Genomic DNA, 13,981 nt, shown 5'->3' on the forward strand with positions numbered 1-13,981 from the left:
ATGAATATTACTGAGAATTTGGGAGCACTTGTGAAAGATGATGGTGGTGGAGTTGTCAACGGTGTGGCATCAGTCTCACTTTATAGTGGGATGGTGCCGAACCTAGGTTTTAATATTGCAATGCTTTCGATTTGGGGGGTTTTGCTAAGTTCGCATGTATTGTTGGTATGGTTGAAACAATATTGGTTTTCTACAGCTTTTATCTGTGCGGGTATTTTGGAAGTTATCGGTTATGCTGGTAGAGTTTGGTCTCATTTCAACGTTTTCATGATGGATCCGTTCTTGATGCAGATGGTTTGCCTGACTATTGCTCCCGTTTTCACAATGGGTGGGATTTATTATCAATTGGCGAAGATGATCGAAGTTTATGGACATAGGTTTTGTCTACTGCCGTCGCCGATGGCTTATTCTTATATTTTTATTGGTTTTGATATTGTTTCACTGGTGGTTCAGGCAGCTGGTGGTGGTGTGGCTGGTTCAGATACTGCAACAGGTAATGAGAGCGATACAGGTGACAATATTTTTATCGCAGGTTTGGCTTTACAAGTGGCTTCGATGACCATCTTCATAGCTTTAATGGGTCATTTGTACTATCGGGTTTTTGTTAAGACCCGTTTAGACCATACAGGTACAAAAAAGCCAACCTTGAGTCTTTTTAAGATCCCACAATCAGAGATCGATTACCTTTACAGACAGAAATTTAGTGATTTGAGAATTCATCCCAAACGTTGGGTTTTTCACTATTTCCCACATGCTTTGACATTGGCTGTTTGTACTGTGTTCGTTCGTTGTTGCTACCGTCTGGCAGAATTGATTACTGGTTGGAGTGGCTATCTGATCACGCACGAAAACTATTTTATCATTCTGGATGCTTTGATGATCGCAATTGCCACAGTGTCAATGACTGTCTTCCATCCAGGTTTTGCATTTGAAGGTAGACAACGTTCTATCCCTATCACCGCAGGTAAAGTTGATCCAGAGACTATTACACCTCCTGAATCTGATAAGGTGGAATCTATCTCTTCGAATGAACCAGCAACAGAGAAGAAGAAATGGTGGAAACCTTTCTCGAAGAAGGATACAGAGAAAGCAGATTCGGATCAGTGGAATGGCGAAGAAGCATAATACGCCAACTTGTTCATAATATATTTAGATTGATTTAAATATCGGAATAGTGAATTAAAACTTTTTAAGATGAGTGCAAAATGGCCAGCAAACTCCCATCTATTACTTCCAGTTGTGAGTTGAGTTTATCCTTCGTCAGTTCCCCCATCACATCAGAGCGGGCGTCAAACCATTGGTCGACAAACTCACTCATATCTTTCACCTCGCACAGCCTGTTATTTTCATTAATGCTCATGTAAAGCTGTTGAGCCTGTGCAAAATCAATGGCAAAACGAGGCGCATGGTCGTCTCGACGACCGCTCCAGATCGAACTTCTCTCGGGCTCTAATATTTGGCTTGCACGTAGTGGTTTATGACCAAGTAACAACTTAATCATCGAAAAGAACGAAGGGTCCCATCTCTGCGGTGTATCGATAGCGAACAATTTATGCGCTGGAGCGCATTCCTTCAATAGTTCAAACAATTGTATAAGGCGTGTTGGAATGAGAACGCCCTCAGTTTTTGCAGTGGCACTCGGATCATGTTCTTTTAGTGCCCTTTTCAATGCAATTTGACACCAATAATCCATTTCACTATCAAATCTCCGGGTCCTCCGGCCATGTTCATCAATATCCACGTAACACTGTTCCCATTTCCCAGCTTCCTGATTATATTTGACCAAATCATGAGACGTGTTCTTTAATACATCGTCTAGCATTAAGAAATATACTGGATCTTCGATGACAAACGGTCGCGGGTTATATTTGTTCGATACCTGTGAAGAAAATACAGCTCTGTCATGGACTATTTGAACTTTTCCGGGGATACCACTGGTCAACTTAGTCGAAGGTCTTTTTTGGTGACTGTGCAGCGGGACCATTATGTATTTTATTCTCTCAAACATATCCTCTGACAATACCAGTTGAAAATATGACATCATGCTCTTGGCAATTCGCAGCGATTGAGGCAAATTGGTGTAGATATTGATGATGTTCAGATCACTGTAGGGATATGAATTGAGTTTGTAGTCCACTAGTAGCCATTTAGCGATGCAATGCGTAAGGATCGGATCATAAAGTGATAGGCGTTCAGTGGAATTTGTAACTTGGTCTAACAGCTTATTCCGTTGCGTAAAAAATGTCTCATGTCTCATAATACTCGGTAGAGCTCGCCATTCGAAGTAGTCTCGTAAGGCCAGGGTACCAGTTTCCCCAACATTGAAGCTTTTCCCATTTCGTAGCTGTTCAATCTCAATCAACGGGTAGGTGGCCTTAAACCTTACATGCCCTCCGCGAGCCACAAATTTCCTCATATACCTCCACGGCTCAATAAAATCATACAGAGGGTCTCTGGCCTGATCGATCGCTCGCTATATGGCTTCTTTCTTGTTAAGGCTCTTTATAGTGAATCGTACAATGGCACTGGATAATTCAGTGTTATTTTTCAATACCATACTGCAAAGTGAAAAATCACAACGTAGTAACACAACCACTGATGAGCATCTCTCAAACTGTGAATTGGCTCCAATAATATTGTTTTTTAGGCTGTCATGGGTGTCCCATCCTTTTTCAGATGGCTTTCGAGGAAATATCCCAAAATTATATCGCCAGTTCTTGAAGAACAGCCGCAAGTAGTGGACGGTGTGACATTACCTATTGATTATGCAGCTCCGAATCCTAATGGTGAGCTGGATAATTTATACCTGGATATGAATGGTATTGTACATCCATGTTCGCACCCGGAAAATAAACCTCCACCAGAAACTGAAGATGAGATGTTACTCGCGGTGTTCGAGTATACCAATCGTGTCCTTAATATGGCTAGACCCAGAAAAGTACTTATGATAGCCGTGGATGGTGTGGCTCCTCGTGCCAAGATGAACCAACAAAGATCTCGTAGATTCAGAAGTGCCAGAGACGCACAAGTGGAAAATGAGGCCCGGGAACAGGTAATGAGGGAACGTGAACAGGTTGGAGAATTTATTGACGACTCAGTAAAAAACAAGAAAACTTGGGATTCTAATGCTATCACTCCAGGGACTCCTTTTATGGACAAATTGGCAGCTGCGTTACGGTATTGGATCTCATTCAAATTATCGACGGATCCTGGTTGGAAAAATTTACAGGTTATTATAAGTGATGCTACAGTCCCTGGTGAAGGTGAACATAAGATCATGAATTTTGTTCGGTCACAACGTGCTGATCCACAATACAATCCAAACACAACGCATTGTATATACGGTTTAGACGCTGATTTGATCTTTTTAGGTTTAGCAACTCATGAACCACATTTCAAGATTCTGAGAGAAGATGTTTTTGCTCAAAACAACCGTAAGAGGCATAATTTCACGGATTCCTTGAACATGACAGAAGAAGAAAAACAATTGATCGCTAAACAGGATTCTGAGAAGCCGTTTTTATGGTTACACATAAGTGTCTTGAGAGAATACCTTGCGGCTGAACTATGGGTGCCGAAGCTTTCTATGCCTTTCAATTTGGAGCGTGCCATTGACGATTGGGTTTTCATGTGTTTCTTCTGTGGTAATGATTTCTTACCTCATTTACCTAGTCTAGACGTCAGAGAAAACAGTATTGACATTTTACTGGATATATGGAAGGTAGTTTTGCCTAGTCTCAAATCTTACATGACTTGTGACGGGGAACTGAATCTACAGTCCGTGGAGATGTTGTTAGGACAATTAGGTGCTCGTGAAGGTGATATCTTCAAGACGAGGCACATCCAAGAGGTCAGAAAACAGGAAGCTATTCAGAGGAGAAAATTGCAAAGGAATGTTTCCAAAGGTCAGGATAGGCATCCAACTGTCCCCAGCGAACAGTTGCAACTGTATGATACTAATGGTCAGCTAGCAGCGGGCTCTTGGAACCTTACAACCCATGATATGGTCAACTTTAAAAAGGAAATTATGCTCGCAAATGAGGGAGATCCCGAGGCGATAGCCATAGTCAAGGCACACAGGGATAGGAATGACAAATTGATGGAAGAGATTAGCACTCAAGATATGGAGAAAGTTGTTAACGACGCAAATAAAGCTAATTACTCGGTGGCTGATGCGATGAAGAAGAAATTGATGGCGAAAAAGCGTAAACTAGAGCAAGAAGAAGAAGCTGAACGTGCTGCCAAGAAGAATACTTCTAAAAAAATGGACGGGCAAGCGCAAGCTGGACAAGAATTAGACAAGGAAATAAAAGCAGAGGTTATACAGGAGGTTGAAGAAGAGGATGATAATGACGACGATGACGGTGGCAATGACGTAGAGGGGAAAGCCGTGAAAGGAGAAGAGTCGGTTCCAATAGTTTCCTCGGGTGGAATCCGCAGCGGAGTGTTTGACAGCGATGTTGAAGTGAAACTCTATGAGCCAGGTTATAGAGAGAGGTATTATGTGGCCAAATTTAACATCAAGGAGAGTGAGATAGAAGCTTTGCGGAAAGATTTGGTAAGGCGTTATGTTGAGGGTGTTTCATGGGTCTTGGCATACTATTATCAAGGCTGTGCTTCATGGGATTGGTACTACCCATATCATTATGCACCATTTGCTTCTGATTTCTTCGGAATAGCTGACATGAAGGTCGAATTTGAGGAGGGTGAACCTATTTTACCCTATGAGCAATTGATGAGTGTTTTGCCTGCGGCTTCTGCTCACACTCTACCTTCAATTTTCAAGCCGTTGATGAGTGAGCCAGATTCGGAGATTATTGACTTCTACCCAACCGAATTTCCGATCGATATGAATGGTAAAAAGATGTCGTGGCAGGGGATAGCTTTACTGCCGTTTATAGAGGCTAAACGGCTGTTAAGAGTTGTCAGAAATCAGTATTCTCGCCTGACCGAGTATGAAAGGTCAAGAAATGTTTGCAAGGAACCCGTCTTGTTAATCAGCAACAAGAACGTTAACTATGAGAAGTTCGCTAAAAGGCTATTCAAGGAACCGGCTGACGGCGTAGACTTGAAGTTTCAACATTTCAAAAGTGGCTTAAGTGGTATTGTTTCTACTGATGTAGAAAACTTCCAATTGAACAGCAAAGTTCAATGTCCTTTAGAGAGCGGGTCATTACCTGAACTTTCTACAAATCTATTCCTTAAGATGGCATATAAACTGTTGCCTCTGCCCAACAAGAATAAATCTGTTATTCTCAACGGCTTCATTCCTCCCGAGGCACTTTTGACACCGTATGACTTGGATGCCATCTTATACAAGTACAATAATCATCAAAACAACAATCGCTCAGGGCCCTGGAATTTTGAAAATGATATGAGACAAAATAAAGTACCTGTGGGGCCCAGCGGTACGACTCAGTACAAGCCAAGGGTAGGCGGTTTTAGATCGTTTTTTTACTTCAGTCAGATGAATAATACCACGAACTATAATGGTCAATATAACAACAATGTGCCTCAACCAAGAGTTAACAACGGAATGCAAAGTAGATATTCCAATGAGAACAGAAATGGCAATTATCAACGAAGTCAGTATAACCCGAACCAAAGCCGATATAACAATGACAATAACAAAATGGGACGTAATTTTAATCAACAAGGAAGACAATACGGTGGGAACAATGCTGGAAGAAGGTATCAGGGTTCGAATCGAGAACCTTATAACGCGGCAAATTATTCACGCAGATAATAAGGTAAATAGGCTATATATTATATCAGCAGTATTTGCAACCCTATCTCAAACCAAACAACGTGTTGAGCTCTTTACGGTAGATTCAAATCTCGTCAAATTGGAATTACATCGGCGAGACAAAAGATAAAGTCTTTACGTGCAGAGATGAAGTGAACGGCTATTTCACAGTTCTACGCAAATTATCGCTAAAGTTGAGTAGGATATATTTTTTAAAGGTACCTAATTAGAATATTCAGCACATTTCTACACTTTATTCTTTTAGCGATAACTCTATTCTGATTTGAGAGACCTTCGGCTACACTTCAATTCAAGAAGTTTCAGCGTCCCGAAGGCGGATGATGAATCAATTAGATGGAAGAGAGTCACAGGACTCGGCAGGTCGCCATATTTGATGAAAGATTCTTAAATCACATATATTTTATAATGTGCCTTTGTTTGATATGTATCTTTATTTGTTGCTCTTCCTTCATATCTAATTTCCTATCCGATGTAGTGTAACGGCTATCACATCACGCTCTCACCGTGGAAACCGGGGTTCGACTCCCCGCTTCGGAGTATTTTTTGATTTTTGACCAGAGTTGCTTAACTTAGAGCATCATTATCGATACTATTTCTGCATTTCCTAATGCTTGCGAACTTTTGCCAAATATTTGTATTTTGGATCTCAGCAGCTAAAGTGCAGTTTCGTCTTGTTTTTACTTTTAGACCGAAAGAATGCAATAAGTTCGCTAAGTATGATAGGCAAAAACGTCAGGCACTGTCTCGTAAACTAAACATTAAAAATTTTATATAGTTTATTGATTAAACATTCAATTGTAGTTAGTATAACAAGACCTTCATGAGGGGCACTGTAAGAATTAAATTGTTATTACTTTTTCTGATATAATTTCTATCATTAAGATATTTAGTAAATGGGCTCATCGTGAGAATACGTAAATCCTAGTGCCTTGCACCTGTTTAAAATCTTTAAAAATAGGAAGCCCACATACGAGGGCTATTATAATCTTTCGCACTTAAGCTATATAGCTACAAATCATGAGAAGAGAAAATGATTTTTTACCAAGTAATCTTCACTCAATGTAGCTGGATTGGACTGACTTCAATAGACCCCTTCATATGCGTTTCTATAGGTCTTCTGATCTTTGGCCTTAGCCTTCAAATTGTGAAGGCCATTCATACGTGTTTACTGACTCCATTATTATACATTTAAATCAAAGATATTAGTGAACTTCATTTGAATTCATTCATCGATGTGGCTCAATCACGCAGCTCCGAAACTTTTAATAATTCGAACGGTATTTATTCTTAATATTTAATCTGTATTTTCTACTTCTATGGGACTGAACTAGACAGACTTCAATAGGCGATTTCATAGGCCTTTATATAGACTTCGGATCTTTGGTTGTAGTCTCAAATACTTCAGTGGTCATTCATAAGTGGAGATCAGGTCACATATAAATGACGCTTGATAGTGTTTGATTCATCAGTTAGCTAGCTCCGCCAGGACTCCCTTGTTCTAGGTGTTAGCTCAAATATAAAATAGCTCATCCATCCATTATTATGTACTGATCATACATTTAGATTAACCATCTAATTTACTATCCGATGTAGTGTAACGGCTATCACATCACGCTCTCACCGTGGAGACCGGGGTTCGACTCCCCGCTTCGGAGTATTTTTGGACTAGAGATTCAGAAAACTGACTCTAATTACAGTTCAACATATTATGCCTTTCAAAAGGTCTTATAACCTCAATTAAACGGTAGCAAGATATTTACTTGACAGATAGTAGAGTGACCAGGTAATAAATAGTATATAAATTACCGAGAGGCCAAAAATGAAAGTTTTACAGTTTAAACTCAGAGTGCAAACCAACTTCAGTTAGCGGAAGTTCGAGCTCTGTGAAAATCATCGAGATCTGATTACTCAAACTTCTTTCATGTTTCATCCAAAACCTCTTGTCCTTATCTGATTCTCTTTGACAGTTAAACTCGAAAGAAGCTCCTGTTTTATGCTGCGATATTGACGTCTCTACACTAGTTTAAATGTTAACTTTTCTGCTATTACACTCGGTATGAGATGTTTTTACCTCCATGTTCACCTATGCTATCTAAAAAGGTCTTTTAGCTGTTTAACCTATTTCAAGAATGAACTTACCCAAGGGCATATATTCAATTGATTAGCAATTGGCTGCCACCTGTTGATCCACAAACGGGATAGGACGTCGAACAAGCAATATTCCATTGTCATGATAATACTGCATTTGGGACTAGCACTATCGGGGCCGCAGTAGGATTAAATGGAATTCTACGTTATCGGCTCCTTCATCATCCACCCCATATTTTTTTTACATCGGCTCCCCGAGATGTTCACTTTGGCTTGAGACATTAATTAATACAAGGTGATGGATCAGACTAAAGGAGAACAATTTGAGTCTTCCTATATGCGTATCAGAGGAAAGATCAAAGCGAACTCATTTTTTTTAACAGAGAAACTGAAAACATAAAAAAAGGAAATAAGATACAATCTATGCCTCTTGAGAGCAGTTCTAATATGTCTCTGTGACCTGTGATTACTTTACATATATATGTATGATGACGTTTGCCTAGTGTGGTCTGAAAACCTACTACTTTCTCCATCAAATTTATTAATCCGATGTAGTGTAACGGCTATCACATCACGCTCTCACCGTGGAAACCGGGGTTCGACTCCCCGCTTCGGAGTGAATAATTATTTTTTTGTTTCATGTTATTTTTCCGGTGCCCCGCCTGTTGCGGAAAAATATGCTCCGGAGCTCCGGAACAACCTCCACGCGGCGCCAAAGTGGGGCACCCCGCCACTTTCCCGAAGTTCTTCCGGCTTCCTTTACAAGGAAAAACCTCACCCACCCTTTAAAAGAAATCCTCGCAGCATGGTTTTTCCGCAACTCGTACCGCAGTTTTCCCGAACCGGCACCGGGACGCCCACTCACCACAGCCAGTACCTACGGAACATTATAGACCCGGAAATAATTTTGACATGTTTTGGCGTGAGGATAATCCGAAACGGAAAAAGTTTTTGCAATGTGGGGGTTTCTCTTATTCGAGAGGACAGGCGGAGATAATCGAGGTTAAATGATCCTTATCGTTCCGGATATATAAGCTGACGGAAAAAGTACTGGTCAAAAAGTGGTTCGTGAGAATTGAATAAGAGTTCTCCATATTTATCACTGATTAGCTCATTAAGAAGATTTGAAAGAGCCAGAAAACTAGAAGAGTTAGTTAATTTCACAAAGTAGAAAGCTTTGTGTTCGGTAGAATGTTTGTTTCTCCGCCTCCTGCTTCGACGACAGGCCAAGCTATCTCAAAGAGACAGCCAGGAACAAGTCGTCATGGTGTGAGTAACGGTTTATTACAGTCCATTCCAGAGGGCGATTCTTCGGTGTCGTTTGTGGGCTCTAATGGGTCCTCACAGTCATTAGAAGGAGCAACGAATTTCGTCAATGCACCACCGGAATATGCTCATCGTGCCCGGGATGAAATCAGGAAAAGGTTACTTCCGCAAGGATCAAAATCACATAAATCTAGTAGAGCTGGGAGTATCAGATCAAGTGATAGCCAAAGTGTTTTATCTGATAATGCTTCATCATACCAGTCTAGCATATTTTCACAACCTGCAACGGTCTTCACACATTCCACGGCTCATAGTTCATTATTACCACCTCCGGCAAAGATAATTACCCAAATTTCATTACAGGATGCTTTGCCCAAAACCTTTTATGACATGTATGCACCTGAGATTTTGATGTCCGATCCTTCCAATATACTGTGCAATGGACGTCCTAAATTCACAGAGAGAGCTTTGTTGGATTGGGAATTGAATGATATTAGGTCATTGCTTATCGTTGAGAATACAAGACCAGAATGGGGGAATCAATTACCAGAAATTGTGACAGATGCACCAAATTTACCAAAATTCAGGTTTCAATTACTACCTTTATTTTCCACAGATGAGTTTATTATCCAAACGTTGGTAAGTTCCGATTTATACATGGAAGCTGCTTTGGATTATCAATTTAAAGTAACAAGTGCGAAATATACGGTCTTAGCAGCAAGAAAGAGACATGAACAAATGATCGGGCATTCGGAACCCGTCATGCAACTCTCGAAACCAGAATGGAGAAATATTATTGAAAACTACCTCTTAAACATCGCGGTGGAAGCTCAATGTAGATACGATTTCAAACACAGTTGTTCGGAGTTCAAGAAGTACAAGGCACAACAATTCAATTTGAAAAGGCCCGATATGCCACCTCCCAGTTCAATTCCAAGTTATGATAGAGGAAACCCAATGGATAAGGGAAGTCGTTCGGGGAGTGGTAGTTTATTAAAGAGGGCATTGATGAAAAACTTTCAATCAAAGAACTCTAATGAGACCAACTCAAGTCAACAAAGCGTTGATAATAATGACAATTACAATAACGATAACAAGGGGTCGTCGACTGGTTCGATGCACAATCAGCATGGGGGGAAAATCTCGCTAACTAAAGAAGAGAAAGCTATGATATGGTCACAATGTCAGGTACAGGTTTACCAAAGACTAGGATTGGACTGGCAGCCAGATTCGGTCCCCCAAATGTAATATATTCTCTCTCGCATGAAATATTCTTTATAATTAATGATATACGACTAATGTTGGCTTTGAAAGCCGTGCTTCCCAGCAAGAGCAGATATGCTCCGCTCCATCTCAATATTTTTTTAAAACGTTTGATAATCCATTGGCTATTGGTTGCTTAACGGAATAACCAAGCGAAAGTCGCACCACTTGCCATCGAATGCTTACAACAATACTTGAGCAAGATATTTTGTCCCTGCGTTGAAGTTCCTTTCGAACAGCGAGAAAGAACCTACACAGTTGAATATATTTACTTAGATCTTTATATCATATTTTATGGTCCCCAATTGAACAACATCATGGTCGTTAAATCCTTAAAGAACTCTAATGAGACCAACTCAAGTCAACAAAGCGTTGATAATAATGACAATTACAATAACGATAACAAGGGGTCGTCGACTGGTTCGATGCACAATCAGCATGGTAAGCTTATGTACATCATCAAATGGCGGTGACCAAGCTAGCTCATCGCTAGGGCAGATTTCAAGCAGAGTCACATGACGCTTGAAGCTCTTCGTAAGTAAATAAAGTGAAAAAAGTGTTGAACCTACGATGATTAAACCCAATTTACACGGCTCATCAAGGAATACAGAACGATATGACTGAATCTAAGGAAGATGCAGCCAACCTATTGGCCTCTTTGAAGATTGACGGTAAGAAAGAAGGCGAATTACCCAAGGTGGAGAAAGCTGAGACTGAGAAAGCAACCGATGAGAAGAAGCCCGAAGACTCTAACCTGGTGAAGTCCGAGTATGAAGTGAAAGTTAATTTAGCAGACCTTCAAGCAGATCCCAATTCGCCCTTGTACAGCGTAAAATCGTTTGAAGAGTTGGGGTTGGCACCTGAACTATTGAAAGGTCTGTATGCGATGAAATTTCAGAAACCATCAAAAATCCAAGAGAGAGCATTGCCGTTACTATTGCATAACCCACCAAAGAACATGATAGCGCAATCGCAGTCTGGTACCGGTAAGACCGCTGCTTTTTCGCTTACGATGTTGACCAGAGTCGATACTACGCTTGGTGATGTGACCCAGGCGATCTGTCTTGCGCCATCGAGAGAATTAGCTAGACAAACTTTGGAAGTGATTCAAGAGATGGGCAAATTTACTAAAATCACATCGCAATTGATTGTACCGGATTCTTTTGCTAAGAACCAAGCTATCAAAGCAAACGTTGTTGTCGGAACTCCAGGGACAGTCCTCGACTTGATGCGGAGAAAGCTCATTCAACTTTCGCAAGTAAAGATCTTTGTGCTGGATGAAGCAGACAATATGTTGGACAAACAAGGTTTGGGTGATCAGTGTATCCGTGTGAAGAAATTTCTACCCAAGACAGCTCAACTAGTACTTTTCAGTGCAACCTTTGATGAAAGCGTCCGTGCCTATGCCAAAAGAGTTGTCCCTGAGGCCAACACCCTTGAACTGCAAAGAAACGAAGTCAACGTCGGTGCAATCAAACAACTCTACATGGATTGTAATGACGAAAATCACAAATTCGAAGTGCTATGTGAGTTGTACGGATTGCTCACAATCGGTTCATCAATCATCTTTGTCTCTACGAAGAAAACGGCAAATGTGTTGTATGCCAAATTGAAACAAGAGGGCCATCAAGTATCAATTCTACACGGTGATTTACAAAGTCAGGAACGTGATAGGCTAATCGACGATTTCCGTGAGGGCCGTTCAAAAGTGCTAATCACCACAAATGTTCTAGCTCGTGGTATCGATATCCCATCAGTCTCCATGGTCGTCAACTACGACCTGCCTACACTAGCTAATGGCCAGCCAGACCCAGCAACCTATATCCATCGGATTGGTAGAACTGGTCGGTTTGGTAGAAGAGGTGTAGCCATCTCCTTTGTCCACGACAAAAAATCCTACACTACTCTCTCTGCTATACAAAAATACTTTGGAGACATCGAAATGACTCGCGTACCCACAGACGACTGGGACGAAGTCGAAAAGATAGTTAAGAAGACGTTGAAAGAGTGATAAATAAACAAGCAATCAATAATTAAAATTAAAAATATTTTGAGTTAGTTCCTGTAGACAGTTTATGTCTCGGATACAAGTGGTAGCGCCATGTTTATCTCCGGGTAAAACCGGCGGCGTTTTCGCAAAACGCAAAGGGGCGGCAAGCAAAGTATATAAACAGGCCCATCGATGAACCAAGTTCCTCCCTGAATCCAAACTCATACAACACTAAAAATATTCAAAATGGACGGAGCCAAGATCATCAACATCATTATAGGTATGTGCCATTGATACTCCTACTACTTTCACCTGGGTTCTTTACTAACTTTACCCTCCCAGCCATCTTTCTACCACCTTTATCGGTCTTTTTGACCTGCGGTTTCGGCTCAGAATTTATCGTCGACGTTGTGTTGACTATCCTAGCCTTCTTCCCAGGTATGCTATACGCTCTTTACCTAGCTCTAAGATCTTAAGCCCGCACGTGCGCCAAAGTCTAAGTATATCTAGTAAGTAGCATTGTCTAGTAATAGTAATAATTCTTAATACTGTTTTAACTCATCTATTTACAAGTACGTATGCTTCATAATTGAGGAGCCATCATTTCCATCAATGGAGATTGAATGAATGCTACACCGGCAATGAACAGGGAACCGTTCAAAACAATGGTATATAGTGGCGATTCCTTGAACTGTTGAAACTTGGATTTAGGAGCTTGGGGAACTGGAGCACCTGGAGCGAACATTGAGGACATCTTGAGTTTGTTCAACTTGTAGAGGTTTGTTGAAGAGGCGAAAAGTGAAAAATTGTCTTATAAGAGAGCGGACGTTTATGATGATTGCAAATAGTAGCTATACAGTAATTAGCGAGTTTATAAGTGTAGAGCTTGTCATATATCAATTGTTAGCACGCATGTCGTATCGATCCAGCGACAGGACAAGGTCTGAGGACTTGGTGCGACGTAATGAGTGTTCTGGGTCTGCTAGAGCAGCTATATCTTCTGGGATCAGAGGAGCATATCGCACCTGATGGCTTGCACCCCCTGCAATAGTAGATCTTCTGGAGGCAAAGCCCTTGCGAATCGGTGAACTGGTCAGACAGTAGTTGGTAAAACAGGGTGTATCACTGAGAGAGCAATCGCTCAGCGATTGCTCACTCAGAATACTACTGCTTGAACTATGGCATGTTTCCCTCGGTTCGGACGGTCTTCTTTGTGAGATAAAGGATATACTGGTCCCACTTTGGTTCTTAATGTGATAAACTTGCCAACGGCAACAGAATCTAACGATCCGACAAAGGTATAACGTTAGATCAAACAAGTATAAAGCTATTACCGGAAGCAACAGTATAAACAGAAAAAAATAACATGTGTATTGATAAGCCCTAAACAGAACTTTTACAAGCCTCCAGGCTAACTCCGTATTCAACATCCTCAGCATTATGATGAAGTAAGGTATAAATACTATATTGTACTTGATAAAGTTCGGTCTTTATGAATCAAAGCTGTTGCCATCGATTTGCAGCTTGGAGAATGCTGCAATAATATATCCACATGGTAGGTTTTTCCTTATCGAACCACCTTAAAGCATTTTTTTTTTTCACAAGTT

General features: G+C 40.8%; 8 protein-coding genes and 3 non-coding genes across 11 annotated transcripts; 8 read left to right on the plus strand and 3 right to left on the minus strand.

Annotated features, from left to right (window-relative positions):
• On the plus strand, positions 1-1,125 carry RSB1 (phospholipid-translocating ATPase RSB1; the record flags this gene model as incomplete). The annotated part of the gene is made up of 1 exon (XM_003679568.1): positions 1-1,125. One exon carries the CDS (start codon positions 1-3, stop codon positions 1,123-1,125), a length of 1,125 nt encoding a protein of 374 aa, XP_003679616.1.
• A 64-nt stretch (positions 1,126-1,189) lies between these two features.
• TDEL0B02770 (type II protein arginine methyltransferase) lies at positions 1,190-2,416 on the minus strand (the record flags this gene model as incomplete). The annotated part of the gene is made up of 1 exon (XM_003679569.1): positions 1,190-2,416. One exon carries the CDS (start codon positions 2,414-2,416, stop codon positions 1,190-1,192), a length of 1,227 nt encoding a protein of 408 aa, XP_003679617.1.
• Positions 2,417-2,653: 237 nt separating this feature from the next.
• Positions 2,654-5,746, plus strand: RAT1 (ssRNA exonuclease RAT1; the record flags this gene model as incomplete). Its single annotated transcript, XM_003679570.1, has 1 exon — positions 2,654-5,746. The coding sequence occupies one exon, from the start codon at positions 2,654-2,656 to the stop codon at positions 5,744-5,746; it is 3,093 nt and encodes a 1,030-aa protein (XP_003679618.1).
• A 486-nt stretch (positions 5,747-6,232) lies between these two features.
• Positions 6,233-6,304, plus strand: TDEL0Btrna9E. Its single transcript has one exon. It is a non-coding gene; the product is annotated as a tRNA-Glu (tRNA).
• Positions 6,305-7,350: 1,046 nt separating this feature from the next.
• TDEL0Btrna10E lies at positions 7,351-7,422 on the plus strand. Its single transcript has one exon. It is a non-coding gene; the product is annotated as a tRNA-Glu (tRNA).
• Positions 7,423-8,400: 978 nt separating this feature from the next.
• On the plus strand, positions 8,401-8,472 carry TDEL0Btrna11E. Its single transcript has one exon. It is a non-coding gene; the product is annotated as a tRNA-Glu (tRNA).
• Positions 8,473-9,046: 574 nt separating this feature from the next.
• STD1 (Std1p) lies at positions 9,047-10,369 on the plus strand (the record flags this gene model as incomplete). The annotated part of the gene is made up of 1 exon (XM_003679571.1): positions 9,047-10,369. One exon carries the CDS (start codon positions 9,047-9,049, stop codon positions 10,367-10,369), a length of 1,323 nt encoding a protein of 440 aa, XP_003679619.1.
• Positions 10,370-11,000: 631 nt separating this feature from the next.
• On the plus strand, positions 11,001-12,395 carry DBP5 (ATP-dependent RNA helicase DBP5; the record flags this gene model as incomplete). The annotated part of the gene is made up of 1 exon (XM_003679572.1): positions 11,001-12,395. One exon carries the CDS (start codon positions 11,001-11,003, stop codon positions 12,393-12,395), a length of 1,395 nt encoding a protein of 464 aa, XP_003679620.1.
• Positions 12,396-12,620: 225 nt separating this feature from the next.
• Positions 12,621-12,850, plus strand: PMP3 (Pmp3p; the record flags this gene model as incomplete). The annotated part of the gene is made up of 2 exons (XM_003679573.1): positions 12,621-12,654; positions 12,717-12,850. 2 exons carry the CDS (start codon positions 12,621-12,623, stop codon positions 12,848-12,850), a joined length of 168 nt encoding a protein of 55 aa, XP_003679621.1.
• A 107-nt stretch (positions 12,851-12,957) lies between these two features.
• On the minus strand, positions 12,958-13,128 carry TOM6 (Tom6p; the record flags this gene model as incomplete). Its single annotated transcript, XM_003679574.1, has 1 exon — positions 12,958-13,128. One exon carries the CDS (start codon positions 13,126-13,128, stop codon positions 12,958-12,960), a length of 171 nt encoding a protein of 56 aa, XP_003679622.1.
• A 142-nt stretch (positions 13,129-13,270) lies between these two features.
• Positions 13,271-13,813, minus strand: IRC23 (Irc23p; the record flags this gene model as incomplete). Its single annotated transcript, XM_003679575.1, has 1 exon — positions 13,271-13,813. One exon carries the CDS (start codon positions 13,811-13,813, stop codon positions 13,271-13,273), a length of 543 nt encoding a protein of 180 aa, XP_003679623.1.
• Positions 13,814-13,981: the final 168 nt, after the last annotated feature.

The sequence above is a fragment of the Torulaspora delbrueckii genome, chromosome 2, assembly GCF_000243375.1.
Source record: "Torulaspora delbrueckii CBS 1146 chromosome 2, complete genome".
NCBI lineage: Eukaryota > Fungi > Ascomycota > Saccharomycetes > Saccharomycetales > Saccharomycetaceae > Torulaspora > Torulaspora delbrueckii.